This window comes from Ornithorhynchus anatinus, chromosome 5 (genome assembly GCF_004115215.2).
Source record: "Ornithorhynchus anatinus isolate Pmale09 chromosome 5, mOrnAna1.pri.v4, whole genome shotgun sequence".
In the NCBI taxonomy this organism is placed as follows: domain Eukaryota; kingdom Metazoa; phylum Chordata; class Mammalia; order Monotremata; family Ornithorhynchidae; genus Ornithorhynchus; species Ornithorhynchus anatinus.
This window is the reverse complement of record NC_041732.1, coordinates 97,732,104-97,753,993: the sequence shown is the minus strand read 5'-3', so window position 1 is coordinate 97,753,993 and position 21,890 is coordinate 97,732,104. Positions and strand designations below refer to the sequence as shown.

The 21,890-nt window shown below is 44.3% G+C and overlaps 1 protein-coding gene across 1 annotated transcript in view; it reads right to left on the bottom strand.

Moving 5' to 3' along the window:
* L3MBTL4 (L3MBTL histone methyl-lysine binding protein 4) overlaps window positions 1–21,890 on the bottom strand; it is a 437,216-nt gene that overhangs the window by 208,456 nt on the left and 206,870 nt on the right. Inside the window, exon 14 of the mRNA XM_029064475.2 lies at window positions 2,861–2,963. Coding sequence (XP_028920308.1) covers window positions 2,861–2,963 — 103 coding nt within the window. The remainder of the gene's footprint in view (window positions 1–2,860; window positions 2,964–21,890) is intronic.

Here is a 21,890-nt window from a genome sequence, read left to right as displayed (position 1 = left end):
TGTGCATTGTTAGCAAACGAGGCTGATGGCTTGCCAAGTGAAGTTTGGGAGCAGTGATCCACAGAAAAACAGATAGTACTCTGCTTTCAAAGAAATAAATCATACCTCAGTGCTCTGCACACAGTACGCGCTCAATAAATATTGTTGATTGGTTGATTTGATATCATATTCATCTTCAATGGTATTCAGTGAGCACTTACTGTGTGCAGAACACAGTACTGAGAACTTGAGGAGACTGGAATACAACAGAGTTGGTAGATAGGTTCCCCGCTCACAGTGAGATTATGCTCACTGGACACGTTTTTGCAGATAAACATTTGCTTATTTCAATGTCCAAACTTAGAAATTCCAGCAGGATAAAGATGGCTATCATTTGAAACCACAAAGATAAATAAGGAACGAGACCCTCTTCCAGCCTCAGGGTTAACTGAACATTTTCCACCTCCTACCCATCAGAAAACAGGTGGGACAGGGACTGTGTCAAACCCAATTTGTTTCTACCTACCCCAGCACTAAGTACAGTGGCAGGCACATAGTAAGTGATTAATGAATACCATAGCTATTATTATTATTATTACTAAGCGGCATGACTTGTCTCTCCCCTTCTAGAATGTGAGCCTGTTGATGGGTAGAGATTGTCTCTATTTTTTGCCATATTGTAGTTTCCAAGTGCTTAGTACAGTGCTCTGCACACTGTAAGCATTCAATAAATACAACTGAATGAATGGATGAATGACCTAATGGGAAAATGACAGGCCTGGGATTCAGAGGATTTGGCTTCTAATCTCTGTTCTGCCACTTGTTTGCTATGTGACCTTAAGGCAAATTAGTTAACTTCTTTGTCCTCATCTGTGAGGACTTAATCTTCCCTCCAATTTAGGCTGTACTCCCGATGTGGGACTGGGATTGTTTATGACATGATTAACTAGTTTTTAACCCTAGTTCTTATCAGTCTACCAATCATATTTATCTAATCCCGGTTCTGCCACTTGTCTTCTGGGTGACTTGGGCAAGTCACTTAACTTGTCTGTGCCTCAGTTACCTCATCAGTAAAATGGGGATTAAGACTGTGAGCCCCACGTGGGACAACCTGATTACCTTGTATCTGCCCCAGCGCTCAGAAGAGTGCTTGGCACATAGTAAGCACTTAAGAAATACCTTTTATTATTGTTATTAATAAGGACTTACTGTGTGTAGAGCATCATAATAAGTGCTTGGGAAAATATAATAAATTTGATAGACACATTTCCTGCCCATAGGTATCTTACAGTCTAGAGGGGGAGTATGGTAAGTACTTAGAACAGTAAGTGCTTAAATATCCTAAGAAAATTACAAATTGTAACTCTACTGTTTTCCCTTGGGGAGCTTATTTAATTTTTTTTGCATTTCTGAAATCTTGATATCACTGAAGTTGTTAATCTTAAATGGAAGTTAGCAGTTGAATGGATTTTCCTTCCTCTGTGTTTTAAACCTGAGTCTCCAAGGACGTATTTCTGCCTTCTTGCTCAGACACCCAAGGTTAGGAGAATCTGCCGTTTCAATTAAACAATGTTTGAGTTAACGCATACCATGTGCTTTCAGTACATTGTGTGAAAAATCACTTGCGTTCACATATGTCCTGGTTTCTAGCACTACAATGATTAGTTATGTCACCATGAGGTGAATGTAGTTCTGGAAATAAAGGATTTGATTTACTTTAACCAATTTTTACCCATTAACCATGAGAAGGACTGTGGCCTAATGGAATGAGCACGGGCCTGGGAGTCAGAAGTCCTACGTTCTAACCTCAGCTCTCCCACATGTCTGCTGGGTGACCTTGGGCTAGTCACTTAACTTCTCTGTGCCTCAGTTACCTCTCTGCAAAAGAGGGATTCATTCCTACTCCCTCTGGCTTAGAGTGGGAGCCCTGTGTGGAACAGGAGCTGTGTCTAAGCTGATTTACTTGTACGTACCCCAGAGTACCTCAGGGTACACCAGAGCTCACTACAATGCTTGACACACAGTAAGCACAAGTACCAGAATTATTATTATTAATTTACAGGCTTAGCAGAATTGGAATAGGAAAAAGAGAACACTATTTCTGCATTCATTTGAATATTGACTTATGTTTATGGCACAACCAACTTTCTCTCATGCCATTTCTCCTGGTGGAAAAGAAAGAATCAGAGAGACATGAATCGACTAGAGGTAGAGCCGGAATCGTTGATAGAACATGGGCCCGGGTGTCAGAAGGAACTGGATTTTAATCCTGGTTCCTCCACTGGTCTGCTATGTGACATTAGGCAAGTCACTTAACTTTTCTGTGTCTCAGTGACCTCTTCTGTAAAATGGGAATTAAATCCCTCCCCTTCCAATTCAGACTATGAGACCCATGTGGGACAAGATATGTTCCCAGGCTCATTATCTTGTATCTCCCCTAGTGCTTAGTACAGTGCCTGGCATATAGTAAACACTTACCAAGTACCATAAAAAAAAAGCATTAAGCATAAATACCAATTCAAAAAAAATGGTGATTAACAAACATTATCATTATTATCATCACACAAGGCACATGATGGGCAAGGCATAAATGGCAAGAAATTTAGGTATGGGGGCCTGCAGATTCTTGTAAGTGGTAGTATTAATGAATTCATATATTTCTTTAAGTGCTTACCCTAGCCCAAGTACTGTGCACAGTGCAAAGACATCAAATCAGGCAGTCTCTGTTCCTCAAAGGGCCCAGATTATAGGTGGGAGAGCAGAAGAGGTACCACTGTGCGATACCTGTTGGGGCTTCATTCCCCTATGGCGCTAGGCCAAGTCAGTTTTTCTCTGCTGACGTGCCTTATTTAGTAGGGAACTCCAAAAGGAATAACCTTACCTGTGGTGGCCCGCGTAACGAGGACCTCGGATGTGGCCAATTCCCCGGCAGCCAGGGGTAGGACAACAAGCCTGACCCGAAGTTGTCTTCAAATTTTTTGCTCCTGTGGTGAAAATAAACAGGAATTGAAAAATATAAACCTCCTTAATCCAGAGCAGAAAAAAAACCTAAAATGACCCCAGGAGTAGATAATAATAATAATTATGGTATTTGTTAAGCACTTACTACATACCACGCACTGTACTAAGCGCTGAAGTGGACACAAGCAAAGCAGGTTGGACACAGTTCCTGTCCCACATAGGGCTCTCAATCTCAATCCCCAATTTACAGATGAGGTAAGTGAGGTACAGAGAAGTGAAGGGATTTGCCTGAAATCACATAGCAAACAAATAGCAGAGCTGGGATTAAAACTCTTGACCTCCTAAATCCAATATCAAGGCTCTATCCACTACACAACACTGCTTCTCATAGAGATAGATACACAGATAGAGAGATGGATCAGAGCACCTTCGGATGGAAAACACAGTGAGAAGAAGGATCCAGGAGAGGATAGAACAGAGACTGTATCTGCCACAAGCGAATTGCAGGGCAGTTTGGAAACACTGAAAGGTCTCAATAGCCTCCAGCCGTTGGCCCAAAAGAGCCATGGTTCTAGCCAATGAGGGCATGGTGACCACCAGGTGTTTTTGGTTCCACTCAAGTCCTCTGACTTTGAGGTCAGAGTCACGATGAGCCAAGCAGACCAGGGGTCAGGTTCAATTAATCAACTAATCAATCATCTTTATTGACAACGTAGTATGAGCAAAGAAAGCATTGTTCTAAGCTCTTGGGAGTGTACAATGCAATCAAGTTGGTAGATGTTCCCTGCTGGCAAAAAGCTTACAGTCTAGGGGGGAGACAGACATTAAAATGAATTAGAGATAATAATAATAATGATAATGATGTTGGTATTTGTTGAGCACTTACTATGTCTAGAGCACTGTTCTAAGCGCTGGGGTAGATACAGGGTAATCAGATTGTCCCACATGAGGCTCACAGTCTTAATCCCCATTTTACAGATGAGGTAACTGAGGCACAGAGAAGTGAAGTGATTTGCCCACAGTCATACAGCAGACAAGTGTGACCTATGACTGCGATACGTACATAAGTGCTGTGGGGCTGAGGATGTGGTGAATAGTAACTGCTTAAAGAGCACAAATCCAAGTGTAAAGGTGATGTAGCAGGGAGAGGGAGTAAGGGAAATGAGGGCTTGGTTGGGTAAGGCTTTTTGGAGGAGATGGGATTTTAAGGAGGCTTTTGAGGGTGGGGAGAGAGTGGTGATCTGTTGCAGAAGCAGGGGGAGGCAGTTCCGGGCTAGAGAGAGGATGTGGGCAAGGGCTTGATGGTGAGGTGAAGGTATCCAGCTCCAGGGTGGGCCAATGAATGCCACCCTGTCATATGCGAAGCAGCGTGGTTTAGTGGAAAGAGCCCGGGCTTGGGAGTCAGAGATCATGGATTCGATTTCTGACTCTGCCACTTGTCAGCTGTGTGACTGTGGGCAAGTCACTTCACTTCTTTGGGCCTCAGTTCCCTCATATGGAAAATGGGGATTAAAACTGTGAGCCCCACGTGGGACAACCTATCACCCTGTATCTATCCCAGCACTTTAAACAGTGCTCTGCACATAGTAAATGCTTAACAAATACCAACATTATTATTATATGTCCACTTCCTCAAGACTTTGTGAGTCCATGGGGTGTGAACATTATGACTTATTAGACTGCGAGCTCGTTGTGGGCAAGGGAACATGTTTACCAACTCTGCTGTAGCTGAGAAGCAGTGTGGCTTAGTTGACAGAGCACAGGCCTGGGAGGCATGACTGGGTTCTAGTCTCAGCTGTCTGCTGTGTGACCCTGGGCAAGTCACTTCACTTCTGAATGCCTCAGTTACTTCACCCGTAAACTGGAGATTAAGACTGAGAGACTCATGCAGAAGAGGGACTGTATCCAACTGATGACCTTGCTTCTACTGCAGCACTTAGAACAGTGCATGACATTTAGTAAGCTCTTAATAAATATCACATGGTAGTGATTCATTCATTCATTCAATAGTATTTATTGAGCAGTGATGGTATTGTACCCTCCCAAGTGCTGAGTACAGTGCTCTGCAAACTGTATGTGCTCAATAAAAAACACTGATGAAGACAGGTCATTCTCTTCGTGGGCAGGTAATGCATCACTTTATTAATCTGTACTTTCTAAGGGCCTAGTACAGTGTGGTACACCAAGTGAGAAATTAATAAGTGATACTTCTGTTACTAGGGAGTCATAGAAGTACCACTACAATGGGAAGCAGCATGGTCTAGGAGAAAGGGTCCAGAATCAGAAGACCTGAGTTCTAAGCCTCTTCTTCCACTGGCCTGCTGTGTGACCTTGGGAAAGTGACTTAATGTCTCTGTGCCTTAGTTTTCTCAATGGTAATGTGGGGGATTCATTGTCTCTTCTCCCTCCCACTTTTAGCCCTTTGTGGGGCAGTGTCCATCCTGATTATCTTGTATCTATCCCAGCACTCAGTACAGTGATTCCCACACAGAAAGTGCTTATCACATCTCGGTGTCTGGTGAATTTACGAGTCTTAAACATCATGATTAGTTATTTCAAGTGTCAGAGTTTTTACCAAAAAAACTCAAAAAGCAAAAACCTTGCATGCCTGGTGTACACGCAATGAGATGGATATGTAAGGGTCATCTGGTGTACAAGCAATGAGGGAAGCTGGAACTCCCTCCCTCTACGTATACACCAGACCAATCTCTCCACTTTGAAAGCATTAATGAGGTCACATCTATGCCTAGAGGTCTTCCACAATTAAGCCCTCTTTCCCAAACTCACTCTCCCTTCTGCATTATCTACGCACTTCGATCTGTGACCTTTGGACATTTGATATTCACCCCATCCACAATCCCATAGCACTCATGTACATATCTCTATATTATAAATTATAAATTATTTGTTAATTCATTCCAATGTCCGTTTCCCACTCTAGACTGTAAGTTCATTAAGGGCAGGAAATGTATCTGCTAATTCTGTTGCACTGTACAAGTGCTTAGCATAGTGCTCTGCTTAGTATAACGCTCAATAAATACCAATTTAATTAATTGACTGAATGTATCAGAGTGGAGTGGAATGAGTATTTTGCTCTTAGCCTGAATTAATTAGTATCTAAAATTTAGCAAACATGAAGCTCTATGGCTTTGACCTACAGTCATGAGTAAATGTTCTTCTTTACTTGCACAGGATCCAGGGCGGAATTTTAGATCTCCCATAAGCCTCCGCCCTCTTTCCGCCCGGAGGTTCATTTCCAGTGCTGATCACCAACCCAGGTGTCACCGGCACCAGTTAGTCTGCCAGTCAGTCAATCGTATTTATTGAGTGAATACTGTGTGCAGAGCGAAGCTCTTGGGAGAGTACAATATAACAATAAGCAGACACATTCCCTGACCCAAATGAGCTTACAGCACCAGAAAAGGAGTGGAGAAACCAGTAAGGTCATGGTTACCTGCTTGTACTTCAGCTCTACTTTCCAGCCCCAAGGGTAACTCTGTGTGAAACAGAGTTATTGTTTTGGAGTTTTAAGTGCCCTTCCATGGAGGTAGTTCTCCCTTGCACTTGGAGTTCCTCAAGGGTCAGTTCTTGGCCCTCTTCTGTTCTCCATTTACACTCACTCCCTCGGTGAACTCATCCGCTCTCACGGCTTTGACTACCATCTCTACGCAGATGACACGCAGATCTACATCTCCGCCCCTGTCCTCTCCCCCTCCCTTCAGGCTCGCATCTCCTCCTGCCTCCGGGACGTCTCCACCTGGATGTCGGCCCGCCACCTAAAACTCAACATGAGCAAGACTGAGCTCCTCATCTTCCCTCCCAAGCCCGGTCCGCTCCCAGACTTCTCCGTCACCGTGGATGGCACGACCATCCTTCCCGTCCTGCAGGCCCGCAATCTCGGTGTCATCCTTGACTCGTCCCTCTCGTTCACCCCACACATCCTATCCGTTACCAAGACCTGCCGGTTTCACCTCTACAATATCGCCAAGATCCGCCCTTTCCTCTCCACCCAAACGGCTACCTTACTATTACGGGCTCTCGTTATATCCCGGCTAGACTACTGTGTCAGCCTTCTCTCCGACCTCCCTTCCTCCTCTCTCGCCCCGCTCCGGTCTATTCTTCACTCCGCTGCCCGGCTCATCTTCCTGCAGAAACAATCTGGGCATGTCACTCCCCTTCTTAAACAACTCCAGTGGTTGCCTATCGACCTCCGCTCCAAACAAAAACTCCTCACTCTAGGCTTCAAGGCTCTCCATCACCTTGCCCCTTCCTACCTCTCCTCCCTTCTCTCTTTCTACCGCCCACCCCGCACGCTCCGCTCCTCTGCCGCCCACCTCCTCGCCGTCCCTCGGTCTCGCCTATCCCGCCGTCGACCCCTGGGTCACGTCCTCCCGCGGTCCTGGAACGCCCTCCCTCCTCACCTCCGCCAAACTGATTCTCTTTCCCTCTTCAAAACCTTACTTAAAAATCACCTCCTCCAAGAGGCCTTCCCAGACTGAGCTCCTCTTCCCCCTCTACTCCCTCTGCCATCCCCCCTTTACCTCTCCGCAGCTAAAGCCTCATTTTCCCCTTTTCCCTCTGCTCCTCCACCTCTCCCTTCCCATCCCCACAGCACTGTACTCGTCCGCTTAACTGTATATATTTTCGTTACCCTATTTATTTTGTTAATGAATTGTACATCGCCTTGATTCTATTTAGTTGCCACTGTTTTTACGAGATGTTCTTCCCCTTGACGCTGTTTAGTGCCATTGTTCTTGTCTGTCCGTCTCCCCCGATTAGACTGTAAGCCCGTCAAACGGCAGGGACTGTCTCTATCTGTTGCCGACTTGTTCATCCCAAGCGCTTAGTACAGTGCTCTGCACATAGTAAGCGCTCAATAAATACTATTGAATGAATGAATGAATTTGAACACATTATTTGACTCTCCCTCAGACTTATGGTGCTACTGTAAATCTATCCAAAATTAATTTAATCAATCGCGTTTACAGTATTGTATTTATAGAGCACTTACTGTGTATAGAAGACATACTGTATAGAAGACAGTATATTGTGTATACTGTGTGAAAAGCAGCATGGCTTAGTGGAAAGAGCACGGGCTTGGGAATCAGAGGCCGTGGGTTCTAATCCCGGCTCCACCACTTATCAGCTGTGTGACCTTGGACAAGTCACTTAACTTCTCTGTGCCTCAGTTACCTCATCTGTAAAATGGGGATTAAGTCTGTGAGCCCCATTATCTTGTATCTACCCCAACGCTTAGCACAGTGCTTGGCACATAGTAAGTGCTTAACAAACACCATCATCATTATTATTATAGAGCACTATACTAAGCTTTTGGGAGAAACAGTAGTATGGAGTTGGTAGACACATTCCCTGCCCACAATGGGTTTACAGTCCTGGGGGGTGGTGATTAATTTAATTTGTTTAATAATGACAGCATTGGTTAAGCACATATTATGTACCTAGCACTATTCTAAGCACTGGGGTAGATACAAGGCAATCAGGTTGTCCCATATGGGGCTCATAGTCTTAATCCCCATTTTACAGATGAGGTAGCTGAGGCTCGGAGACTTTTAGTGAGTTACCCAAAGTCACACAGCTGACAAGTGGCGGAGCAGGGATTAGAACCCACAACCTCTGACTCCCAAGCCCATGTTCTTTCCACTGAGCCACGCTGATTCTCATTTATTTGTATTAATGAATGTCTCCCCCTCTATACTGTAACCTCACTGTGGGCAGGGAAATGGGCCTACCAACTCTATTATATTGAACTCTCCCAATCGCTTAGTACAGAGCTCCACACACAGTAAGCGATCAATAAATATGGTTGATTAATTGGTCCCTAGGGATGCTTAGAGTTGTGGGCTAGAAGAGGAATTTAGAAATTATGGACCTCTTCCAAAATCACTGCCAAACAGTTATACAAGCCACTCTCATAAGGAACCATCTTTTCTTTCTACTCAGCTTGATTGTGTTCTTTTTGTCCTTCAAAATGGTGCTGAATCAATCTAACACTCAATCAATCAATTGTGTTTATTGAACACTTACTGTGTGGAAAGCACTGTACTAATGGCTTGGGAGAATACAATAAAAGAATGTAACAGATACATTCCCCACCCTCAAAGAACTTACAAGTATAAAAGGAGAGACAGATATTAATATAAATTACCAATATGTACATTAGTGCTGTGGAGCTGAGGTGCGGGTGAATAAAGGGAGCAAATCAGAGTGACGCAGAAGGGAACGGGAGAAAAGGAAATGAGGGCTTAGTCAGGGAAGGCCTCTTGGAGGAGATGTGCTTTCAATATGGCTTTGAAGGCGGGGGGAGAGTAATTGTTTGTCAGATATAAAGAGGGTGGGCATTCCAGGCCAGAGGCAGGATGTGGGCAAGAGGTTTGCAGCACAACAGACAAGATCAAGGTACAATGAGTAGGTTGGCATTGGAGGCGCACAGTGTTTAGGCTGGGTTGGAGTAGGAGAGTAGTGAGGTGAGATAGGAGGGGGCAAGGTGTTTGACCGCTTTAAAGCTGAAGGTGAGGAGTTTCTGTTTGATACAGAGGTGGATGAGCAACGACTGGAGTTTCTTAAGGAGTTGGGAAACATGGACTAACCATTTCTGTAGGAAAATGATCTCGGCAGCAAAGTATGGGAGCAAGGAGGTCAGCAAAGAGGTCCTTATGTGCAGAGCACTGTACTAAGCACTTGGGAGAGTACAATATAACAACAAATATATTCTCCGCCCACAACTAACTTAGAGTCTAGAGGGGGAGACAGACATGAATATAAAAAATAAATAAATGACAGATATGTACATAACTGCTGTGGGGCTGGGAGCGGTGGTGCAGGGAGGGAGCAAGTAGGGGTGAGGCAGAAGGGAGAGAAGAGGAAAGGAGGGCATACGCAGGGAAGGCCTCTTGGAGGAGATGACAGGGAGGAAGAAGCAGCTCAGGCTTCTATTTCCTCCTGCTTTCCCGATGCACTCAGCCGCTCTGCCACTATACAGAACCAGGGCATCGTGAGAGCACTGCAGGGCTGCCTTCGAAAAGAAATACTTAAAATCAGCTCCATCCCGCTAAACGTAATGTGGTTTCTTCCCCATTGGAAAAACAAGGGAGGAAAGTCACCATTCCTGTCTTTTAAGAAATGATTCAAATGGATACAGACATACTTCTCTTGACTGTAAACTCATCGTGGGCAGGGAATGTCTCCGTTTCTTGTTATATTGTACTCTCCCATGCTCTCAGTACAGTGCTCTGCATACAAGTTCTCAGTAAAAATGACTGACTGACTGACTAGCCCTTTAACAGAGAGTTAAGAAATCAAGAGGCCTTCCCCCAACTAGACAGAATAAGAAACCATTTCCACTCAGAGAGGCTTTTGAATTACACCTTATTTGATGGGATGAGGGGTGACTGCATCTAATGAAGATAATTTCATGAAGCTGGGCAAGAAGATCTCTTTCCAAAGTGTAGGCTTAGAATTGCCAATATTATTGCACAGGTAGAAAAATCAACGCAGGGGAATGAGGAAGTTTCAAACTATTTAGTAGCTGTCTAGCATAATTACCCAGTTGACTAGTACTTGATAATTTTGTCAATTGTTCCTGCGCAGAAAACAACATTAGTATTGAGGCGGTCATATCATCAAACATCATTTTGTCTTTTTGTTGATAAAATAATTACAAGTCTTCTAATGAAAAAGAGCTACAGGGTGCCATCCCCTTCCTATCTGAGAACTTCTTTATATCTTTTCATAAATGACTGATTTACCTAGAGAAAATACAGAGTAATAAAACACAAACTCTGTAAGTCCACATATGACAGATTCTCAGAGACTTAATTTCACTCTTCCTGCCTGGTTTTGGAGAATGTCCAGGGAAAATTAATTTTCTCTGAGAAAGGTTCTGACTTTCTCAAAGTCACTGACTCACAGGTTTATTAATAATCACTTACTTCAAATGTGGATAAAGCAAACATTCTGCAACTCTCTGAATCTAAAACCATAGGTTGATCAAGAGTTAGCCAATCTTCGTATCATGAGAATGGATTCAATCAGGACTGATTTTCTTTATAATAGAAAAACAGGTTCTACCAGCAGGAATCAGAAAGAAAAATTCCCTGGAGCCCCTTTTTAACTTCTGCTGAGATAAAATGAAAATAATGGTGGTATTTGTTAAGTGCTTACTGTGTGCTAAAAACATTGTACTAAGTGTTTGGGTAGATTCAAAATAATCAGGTCAGACATAGTCCCCATCCCACATGGGGCTTACAGCCTAAGAAGGAGAGAGAACAGGCAGAAGCAGAATGGTCTAGTGGATAGAGCACAGGCAGAGAGTTAGAGAAGCAGCGTGGCTTAGTGGAAAGAGCACGGGCTTTGGAGTCAGAGGTCATGGGTTCGAATCCCGGCTCGGCCACTTGTCAGCTGTGTGACTTTGGGCAAGTCACTTAACCTCTCTGTGCCTCAGTTACCTCATCTGTAAAATGGGGATTAAGACTGTGAGCCCCACGTGGGACAACCTGATTCCCCTGTGTCTACCCCAGCGCTTAGAACAGTGCTCGGCACATATAAGCGCTTAACAAATACCAACATTATTATTATTATTAGAAGGACATGGGTTCAAATCTTGACCATGCCACTTGTCTGCTATGTGAACATGGGCAATTCACTTCTCTGGGCTTCAGTCACCTCATCTGTAAAATGAGGATTAAGACTTTGAGCCCCATGTGGGAAGGGACTATGTCCAACCCTATTTGCTTGTATTCCCCCAGCGCTTAGTATAGTGCCTGGCACATAAGTAAGCACTTAAAAATACCATAAATATTATTCATTCATTCAATAGTATTTATTGAGTGCTTACTATGTGCAGTGCACTGTACTAAGCACTTGGAATGTACAATTCAGCAACAGATGGAGACAATCTCTGCCCATTGATGGGCTTACAGTGTAATTATTACTATGTATTGAGCCTCCAATTTACAGTTGAGGGAAAGGAGGCACAAAGAAGTTATGTGATTTGTCCAAGGTCACACAGCAGACAAGTGGCAGAGCGAGGGATTAGAACCCAGGTCCTCTGACTCTCAATACTGTGCTCTTTGCATTAAGGCTTGCTTCTTCCCTTGCTCAAACCTGGCAGGTCCCTTGCATGAAGAAGGCTGCAGCAGGACACTATAACTAGCAACTGAGATGCTTCAAAAACTAAAAAGAAGTAGTTCCCCTCCCTTCAGCACTGCTCATTTGTATATATTTTTATTACCCTATTTATTTTGTTAATGAGGTGTACATCCCCTTGATTCTATTTATCGTGATTATGTTGTCTAGTTTTGTCTGTCTCCCCTTATTAGACTGTAAGCCCGTCATTGGGCAGGGATTGTCTCTATCTGTTGCTGAACTGTATATTCCAAGTGCTTAGTACAGTGCTCTGCACATAGTAAGCGCTCAATAAATACTATTGAATGAATGAACAGTTGTGAGTTCATGTCCAAAAGAAAATATAATCCTGAATCCAGTGAATATACAGTGTGCTGAATTCAGGAGTTTTTCAAACAGACAAATCTGTGCAACTACAAGCTATGCTACATGACTCTGGGCAAGTCACTTAACTTCTCCAGGCCTCACTTTCCTCATCTGTAAAATCAGCATTCAACATATGTTCTCCCTCCCCCTTGGATGATGAGCCCCTTGCAGGACAGGGTCTGCAACTGATCTGATTTCACTGTATCTACCGCAGCCCTTAGTACAATGTCTGGCACATAGTAATCGCTTAACAAACCACAATAATTATTATTCCAAGAGTCTGGGGGGAAAAAAGTCCTTGAATGTCTCGAAGCAAGTGGTTCACCAAAAGAAGCAAAATTTCAAGATCAATTTTTTTAAGAGAGGAAATGCTCCAACGATGAGATGTGAAACTTAGGGTACACAGAAGAGATTGAAGTGAAAAGGGACTAATACTAGAAGAAACAAGGGCTGCTAACTCTACAAAAATTGTTCTCCATTCTTCCTGTCTCACAAGCCCGGAATATTGGCATTATCCTTGACTCATCTCTCTTATTCAACCCACACATTCAGTCTATCATCAAATTCTGTTGGTTCTACCTTCACATCTTTAGAATCCTCCTCTTCTGCATCCCAACAGCTACCACTGCTGAGCCAAGGATACGTATCCCTCCTTGACTACTGCATCCGGCCCAGAGCTGACTTCCCTGACTCCTAACTCTCTCAACTCCAGTCCATACTTCCCTCTGTGCCTGGATCTTTTGTTTCTTTAAAAATGTTCTGTTCATATCTCCCCTCTGTTCAAAAGCCTCCAAAGCTTACCCATCTGTCTCCGCATCCAGGAGTAACTCTTGACCATTGCCTTGAAGACGCTCATTCAGTTCTCCATCTCCTTCCTTACCTTGCAAATCTTTTACTAGGACTCAACCAGCACACTTTGTTCCCCTAATATCAACCCATATCTTGATCTTATCTCTCTCACCACCAAAGTCCTCACATGTCTGTCTCCTTCCTCTGGCCTGGAACCTCTTCCCACTTCATATCCAACAATCCCCCATTCTTCCGACTACCTAGCTCTACTAAAATCACATCTCCCCCATGCGGCTTTCCCTGACTTCTCATATTTACCTTCCCTTCTGTGTACTTTACGTACTTGGATCTCGTCTACTTAAGTACATTGATAGTCACCCCACTCCCAGAACTTATATACACATCCTTACAATCTGCCATTTCTCCACTCAGGAATTCATTTTAATGTTCATTCAACTCAATCATATTTCCTGAGCACTTACTATGCACAGAGCATTGTACTAAGTGCTTGGGATAGCACAATATAACAATAAACAAACACATTCCCTGCCCGTCTGTCTCCCCCTTTAGGAGATAAGCTCCTTGGGGGATGGGCACTAACTCCATCCCGCTGTATTCTCCCAAATACCTAAGCTCTTCCCTCTAAACTGTAAGGTCGTTGTGGGCAGGTAATGTGTCCATTTACTGTTGTACTGTATTTTCCAAAGGGCTTAGTACAGTGCTCTGCACACAGTAAGTGTTCAATAAATACAACTGACTGACTGAATGAATATGTAGTATCCTGCTCTGTACAAAGTACTAATTAACCAATTCAAGATGATGACTGTGTGGAGATAGGCAATCTTCTCAGATGACTTTAAATAAATGGGTGAGTTAAGAAGCACTCCTTCAGTAAAGATTATTTTTCCTCTGAACCTGAGCAGACATTGCCTATAATAATAATGATTAATAATAGTGATATTAATAATAATTGTTAAGTGCTTACTATGTGCAAAACACTGTATTGAATGCTGAGTGGATACATGATAATCAGGTGGGGACTCAGTCCCTATCCCATATGGGCTTACTGTATAATGATAATAAAATAATAATAGCATTTGTTAAGCACTTAACATGTGCCAAGCACTGTTCTAAACATTGGAATAGATACAAAGAAATGAGGTTGGACAGAGTCCCTGTCCCACATGGGGCTTACAATTTTATTCTCCATTTTACAGATGAGGTAACTGAGGAACAGAGAAGTGACGTGACTTGCCCAAGGTCACACAGCAGACAAGTGGCAGAGCTAGGATTAGAACCAAGGTCCTTCTGACTCCCATCCACTAGGCCATGCTGTTTTTTAGGGAAGGGAGAAGTGGTGCTGAGCCCGCATTTTACAAAAGAGAAAACTGAGGCCAAGAGAAGTTGGGTGACCTGTCCAAAGTCACACCGCAGGCAAGGGGCGGGGCCAGGATCGGAACCTGGATACCTTGACTCCCAGGTTCTTTAATAATAATAATAATGTTGGTATTTGTTAAGCGCTTACTATGTGCCGAGCACTGTTCTAAGCGCTGGGGTAGACATAGGGCAATCAGGTTGTCCCACGTGGGGCTCACAGTCTTAATCCCCATTTTACAGATGAGGGAACTGAGGCACAGAGAAGTTAAGTGACTTGCCCACAGTCACACAGCCGACAAGTGGCAGAGCTGGGATTCGAACTCATGAGCCCTGACTCCAAAGCCCGTGCTCTTTCCACTGCGCCAGCTACTGAGCCACTCTGTTTCCCATCAAGTGACTTCTGAACCATATAAAATGAATGTGAACTAGAGCAGAAACCCTCCCAGGGATGTTATTTTCAAAATGACATGCTACCAAGCCTCCTGGCTCTTATCCAGGCCCCTAAATGTACTGCAGTGCTCCATGACATCAGCCATTAGTGGCCAAATAACCTAATGGCCATTTTAAATCAGAAAGGGCTTTGCAGAATACAATCAGCTAAAACGTTTCTCTCTCTCTCTCTCTCTCTCCAGGTGATGACATTTTCTTTGCCTAAAACGTGTGTTCGGCTTCATCTACACCCCTAAATCCCTGGAAAAACTCCCTCAGCCACCTCAGTGAATGCGCTTAAGGGGAAATGCTGGTTACAGGTGCGAAGAAGCAAACTCTCTGGCTGCCAGCCCGCCTGTTCAAAATAATCATGATTGTAATAGGAGTCAAGCACTTGCAATAAGGCAAATGCTGGCTTAAATTCTATGCTCCTTGAGGGCAGGGGTCATGACTATTAACTCTTTTGTCCTCTCCCAGGGACTTAGTACAGCACTCTATGCAGATTAAGTGCTTAATAAATACTTTTTTTATGGCATTTGTTAAGGACTTACTATGTATGAGGCACAGGTCCTATACTAAGCACTGGACCCTGTTCTAAGCATTGGGCACTGATACTATTGATTGATGGATTCCACTGTTCATTCATTTTGTATTCTGCCAAGCAGTTAGTACAATGCTCTGCACTCATTAAGCATTCAATAAATATGATTTATTAATTGATATTCTTTGGATTAGGTAAATGTGGACTTAGTACAGTGCTCTACACAAGGTAGGCGCTCAATGAATACGAATGAATGAATATGAACGATATAATAATAATAACTCTGGCATTTGTTAAGTGCTTTCTAAGTGCCAAGCACTGGAGTGAAGAGTTACAAATCGGGCTGGACACAGTCCCTGTCGCATGTGGGGCTCACAGTTTTATTTCCCATTTTACAGATGAGGTAACTGAAGGACAGAGAAGTGAAGTGACTTGCTCAAGATCACTTAGCAGACAAGTGGCAGAGTAGGGATGTAGACCCACAGGCTCAATTAATCAATATTTTACTGGGTTCTCGGCACTTTGCCTAAGACGGTGGAAGACATTAATAAAATAATGACTCATCTTTTCCTTACATTCTGAGAAAGGCAGGCTGCCATGGTCACCACGAGTAGAGGTTTAGCAGCTAGACCAATGTTTAAATAGACGACTCCTAAATAGCAAAGAGTAGCCGTTCAAATGTTTCTCTCAGGGTCACACCCAGGGAGTTTCCAGTACTATACCAGTCTCAGCTACGGGAGGGAGAGTCAAGCAGGGGCCTATCCATTCCATTCCTAACCTGAAAAGTGGCTGGCGAGTGGAAGGCAATCTGCTGTAAGTCAAGACTCCCTTGTGCTGGGCAGCAGTGGCATGGGAGAGAGTCGAGGGTGGAGACTCATTTTACTGTGCGGAAGGAGGAGACGGTAAACCACTTCGGTATTTTTACCAGGATCTACTAGCAGAATGACTGCAGATGGAGGTGGGGTGTTCTGGGAGAGATGTGTCCATGGCGTTGCTATGGGTCAGAGAAGACAACGCCATAATAATAATAAATAATGTTGGTATTTATTAAGCACTTACTACGTGCCGAGCACTGTTCTAAGCGCTGGGGTAAACACAGGGTAATCAGGTTGTCCTATGTAGGGCTCACAGTCTTAATCCCCATTTTACAGATGAGGGAACTGAGGCACAGAGAACTGAAGTGACTTGCCCACAGTCACACATCTGACAAGCGGTGGATCTGGGATTCGAACCCATGACCTCTGACTCCCAAGCCCGGGCTCTTTCCACTGAGCCACGCTGCTTCTCTAGACAAGACAAGTCCTTCAAATAATTAAATCAGTTTGTACTTATTGCTTTTTTAGGTTCCTGCTTCTGGGTGCAGCTTAGTAGACAGAATTCATTCATTCATTCATTCATTCATTCATTCATTCATTCATTCATTCGTTCGTTCGTTCGTTCGTTCGTTCGTTCGCTCGTTCGTATTTACTCAGGGCTTACAGTGTATACAGTACTGTACTAAGCACTTGGAGAGTACAATATAGCAATTAAGAGAGATAATCCCAGCCCACAACAGGCTGGGAAGGAGACAGCTCACTGTGGGCAGGGAATTTGTCTGTAATACTGTACTCCCTCAAGCACTTAGTACAGTGCTGTGCACACAGTAAGAGCTCAATAAATATGACTGACTGAAACATTCATTCATTCATTCATTCATATTTATTGAGCGCTTACTGTGTGCACAGCACTGTACTAAGTGCTTGGAAAGTACAATTCGGTAACAAATAGAGACAGTCCCTACCCAACAACGGGCTCACAGTCTAGAAGGGGAGAGACAGATGAAACAAAACATGTAGACAGTCATCAATACCATCAAAATAAATAAACAGAATTATAGATATAGTCACATCATTAATAAAATAAATAGAATAATAAATATGTAAATATATAAACAAGTGGTGCATGGCAGGGAGGGGGTAGAGCAGAGGGAGGGAGTCGAGGCACTGGGGAGAGGAGGAGGAGCAGAGGGAAAAGGGGGGCTCAGTCTGGCAAGGCTCCCTGGAGCTTTCAGTAGGGTTAGGAAGGAGGGAAGTGTGTGTCACTCATCGCTGGGGATGGGTTCGTTCAGAATCGGTGTGGCGAGATAGAGACTGAGGATGGAAAGCCTGAGTTTTGTATAAAATTTATTCCGAGAGGCGAATTGAATTATTTGGTTATTTAGATGCAACAAATTGACTTTTCCTTTCTGGAGGAATATGGTTTTAGAGCTTCCGAATGGGAGGAATATACCCCTATGTTACTCGCACGGGGCAGAACACCCCGGCCCACCCAGGCAGAACCCACTTATGATTTACTCGTACGTGGTGAGGCGGCTAGCTCCCACCATGTGCGCGTCCCACTCAGGAGAAATTCACTTATGCGTCACCCACTTATGCATTACCCACTTATGTGTTACCTGCATATGGTGAGGTGGCTAGCTCCCACCATGTTCATGTCCCACTCGGGAGGAATCAACTTAGGCACTAAATCCACTTTATGTGTTACTCGCACTTGGTAAGGCGGCTAGCTCCCACCATGGTCACGCCCACTCGGGAGGCATTGATTTAGGCATTAAATCCGCTTATGTGCTACTCACACTTGGTGAGGTGGCTAGCTCCCACCATGTTCACATCCCACCCGGGAGGCATCTATTTAGGCATTAAATCCACTTATGTGCAACTTGCACTTGGTGAGATGGCTTGCTCCCACCATGTTCACATCCCACTCGGGAGGAATCCATTTAAACATTACATACCCATGGTGAAGCATCTGGCTTCCAGCCCCACACTGAATGCAGGATGGGACACTCACCCATCCCACAGCTCCTCACTTGGTGCAAGCAGAGCAGCCTTCTCACGCTCTGGAGAGAGGCGACCTGCAGCCAGCTGTGCTCTCACCTGAGCTCTCAGGCCATTCCAAGCTTCCGGCCTCAGTTTATTCAACCTCTGCCCTCCCCCCTCCTCCATACCTAATTTGATTGGCACGGGGGTGAGGGGCACCTTCTGTATTCCCAGCTTGGGCTGTCAATCTAGCACTTTCGGTTGTGGGGACAGTATCCCACCCTCACTTCCAGGTTCTGCTTGCTGGCTCAGGAGGTCATGAGACAGCATTTTACCTTGAGATGGTCGGTACCCCAGAGTCACCCTGGGACAGTTTGGTGGATGTGAGGAGGGAGGGCATTTCAGGCCAGAGGTAGGACATGGGCCAGGTGAGAAAAAGGTACAGTGAGGAGGTTAGGGGCAGAGGAGCAGGGTGTGCAGGCTGGGCTGGAGAAGGAGAGAAGGGAGTTGAGGTAGGAGGGGGCAAGGGGATGGAGAGCTTTGAAGCCAATAGTGAGGAGTTTTTGCTTCATGCAAAAGTTGATAGGCAACCACTGGAGATTTTTGAGGAGGGGGATGACGTGTCCAGAGCGTTTCTGTAGAAAGATAATCTGGGCAGAAGAATGAAGTATAGTCTGAAGTGGGGAGAGGCAGGAGGTTGGGAGATCAGAAAAGATGCTGATGCACTAATCCTGTCAGAATCTGATAAGTGATTGTACTACTATTAATAATAACAATAATAATTATGGCATTTGTTAAGCACTTACTATTTGCAAAGCACTGTTCTAAGCGCTGGGGGAGATACAAGTAGGGGTCACAGACTTCATTCCCATTTTACAGATGAGGGAACTGAGACCCAGAGAAATTAGTGACTTGCCCAAAGTCACACACCTGACAACTGGCAGAAGTGGGATTAGAACCCACAACCTCTAACTCTCAAGCCCAGGCTCTTTCCGCTAAGCCACACTGCTTTAAAAGAAAGAGAAGAGAAGAGAGAAAGAAGAGAAGAAAGAAGAGGCAAAAGGGGCTGGAGACTGTAAGTTCTTTGTCAGCAGGTAAAGTGTCTATTAACTCTTTATTTTATTGTACTCTCCCAGGTGCTTAGTACAATGTTCTGCACACAGTAAGTGCTCAATGAATACCACTGACTGAGGGTTTCAGTGGGAGAGACCTGGTATCTTATCCTCCAACAGCCCTTAGATACATATCCCTCTTTGTAGCTGCTTCCCTTAGCTGCAACGTATTTTAATGTCTCTCTCTCCCCAACTAGACTGTAAGATTACTGAGACCAGGTATGGGTCGACTGAATTGATTTTACTCTCCCAATTGTTTAATACAGTGCTCTGCACAGAGTAAGCAATCAATGAGTACCATTGACTGATTGAATGAATTATGATCAAGGCAATGCCAGCAGCCACGAGGTAAAATGGCCTATGGGAAAGAGCATGGGCCTGGGAGTCAGAGGAACTGGGTTCTAATCCCAGTTCTGCCACTTGCCTGCTTTATAACCTTGAGAGAGTCAATCAGTCAATCAATCCATTATATTTATTGAGCACTTACTGAGTGCAGAGAACTGTAGCAAGCACTTGGGAGATTACAATCTGAGTTGGTTTAAATTCGCTGTGCCTCATTTTCCTAAATAGTAAAATGTGAATTAAATACTTGTTCACCTTATTATTAAATACCCCATTTCTCCATGGCTAAACAAGGCAACCGTGATAACTGTTGCCTTCCTTCCAACCAGTGAGGGTGCTTGTTTCCGGCATACCCTATGTACCAGGCCAGGTTGAAAATCTGCTCCCACGAGCTCATGGACCCCCTCCATCACCACCAATAAAAGCACCCTGGTAAATGCCTCCTACAGGAAAGAGCACGAGCCTGAGAGTCAGAGGATCTGGGTTCTATCCACTCCTCTGCTGTGTGACCTTGGATAAATCACTCCACTTCTCTATGCCTCCGTTTCCTCACCTGAAAAGTGGGGATTAAGTACCTGTTCTCGCTCCCCACCTAGACTGTGAGCCCTATGAAAGCCAGGGGCTGAGACCAACTTGACCTTGTATCTTGACTCTATTTATCTTGATTCTATTTATTGCTCTTGATTCTATTTATTGCTATTGTTATTGTCTGTCTCCCCTGATTAGACCGTAAGCCCGTCTAAGGGCAGGGACTCTCTCTATCTGTTACCGATTTTTACATTCCAAGCACTTAGTACAGTGCTCTGCACATAGTAAGCATTCAATAAATACTACTGAATGGATGAATGAATCTACCCCGGTGCTTAGAACAGCGCTTGGCACATAGTAAGTGCTTAACAAATAGCATTATTATTATTATTATTATCTGGCACACCGAGGTCCCTGCTTCCGGCATGCTCCGTTGCCGCGGGCCCAGGGATGAGAGCTGCTGGGGTGTCCTGTCAGTGTCAACCACACCGGACAGTCAGCGAAGTTGCCTCCACGGCACTACCCCTACCTTCTCTGTGCCATCAGGGTGATTCCAACCCATCCTGTCTTTCACCTCTATGGTGGAAAAGAGAAAAACACCTACAGTATGTCTTGCCTTATGATGTCGAGTCATCTCTGACTTATAGTAACACTATGGATGCATCTCTCCCAAACATCCTGTTTTCATCTGCAATTGTTCTAGTAGTGTATCTATGGAGTATTTTTGATAAAACTACATAAGTGGTTTTTACCACTGCCTCCTTCAGTGTGATAAACTTGAGTCTCCACCTTCAACTCTGTCCCATGCCACTGCTGCCCAGCACGGGTGACTTGCGACTTGTGGCAGATTGCCTGCCACTCGCTAGCCACTGCCCAAGCTAGGAATGGAATGGGCAGGCCTCTGCTCGACTCTCCCTCCTGTAGACTGGTAGTGTATTGGAAACTCTCCAGGTGTGACCCTGAGAGGGGATCTACAACATGAGGTCTCCTAAAAATCCCACTTACACACCCTGCCCCCCACGCTGGGAAGATTCGTGGCTGCTGGAGTGGTTCCTGTGGCTATGGGGGTGTCCTGAACTCTGAGGACCCTGAAATTCTGCTCTGCTAGCCACATCATCCGATGATTTTAATTTTTATTCTATGTTTTTGTTTGCATTGTGTTTTATTGTTTCATCATTCCTCCTCATCATCATCATTCAAAATCAAACTCCAGTCCCTTCTCCCCACTTACAGTCTTAGATTGTGAGCCCCACAGTGGATAAGGGCCGTGTCTAACTCCTTACTGTGTATTCTCTCCCAGTGCTCGGGAATAGTCCTCTGCACAGAATAAATGCTTAAAGATACCATTATTACTACTTTTAATAAAAATAATAATAATAATCATGAATAATTGTGCTACTTGTTAAATGCTTACTATATACCAAGCACTGTATTAAGAACTGGAATAGGTACAGGATAATCAGGTCCCACATGTGACTCACAGAGAAAGTAAGAGGGAGAAGGGATAGTGAATCCCCATTTTGC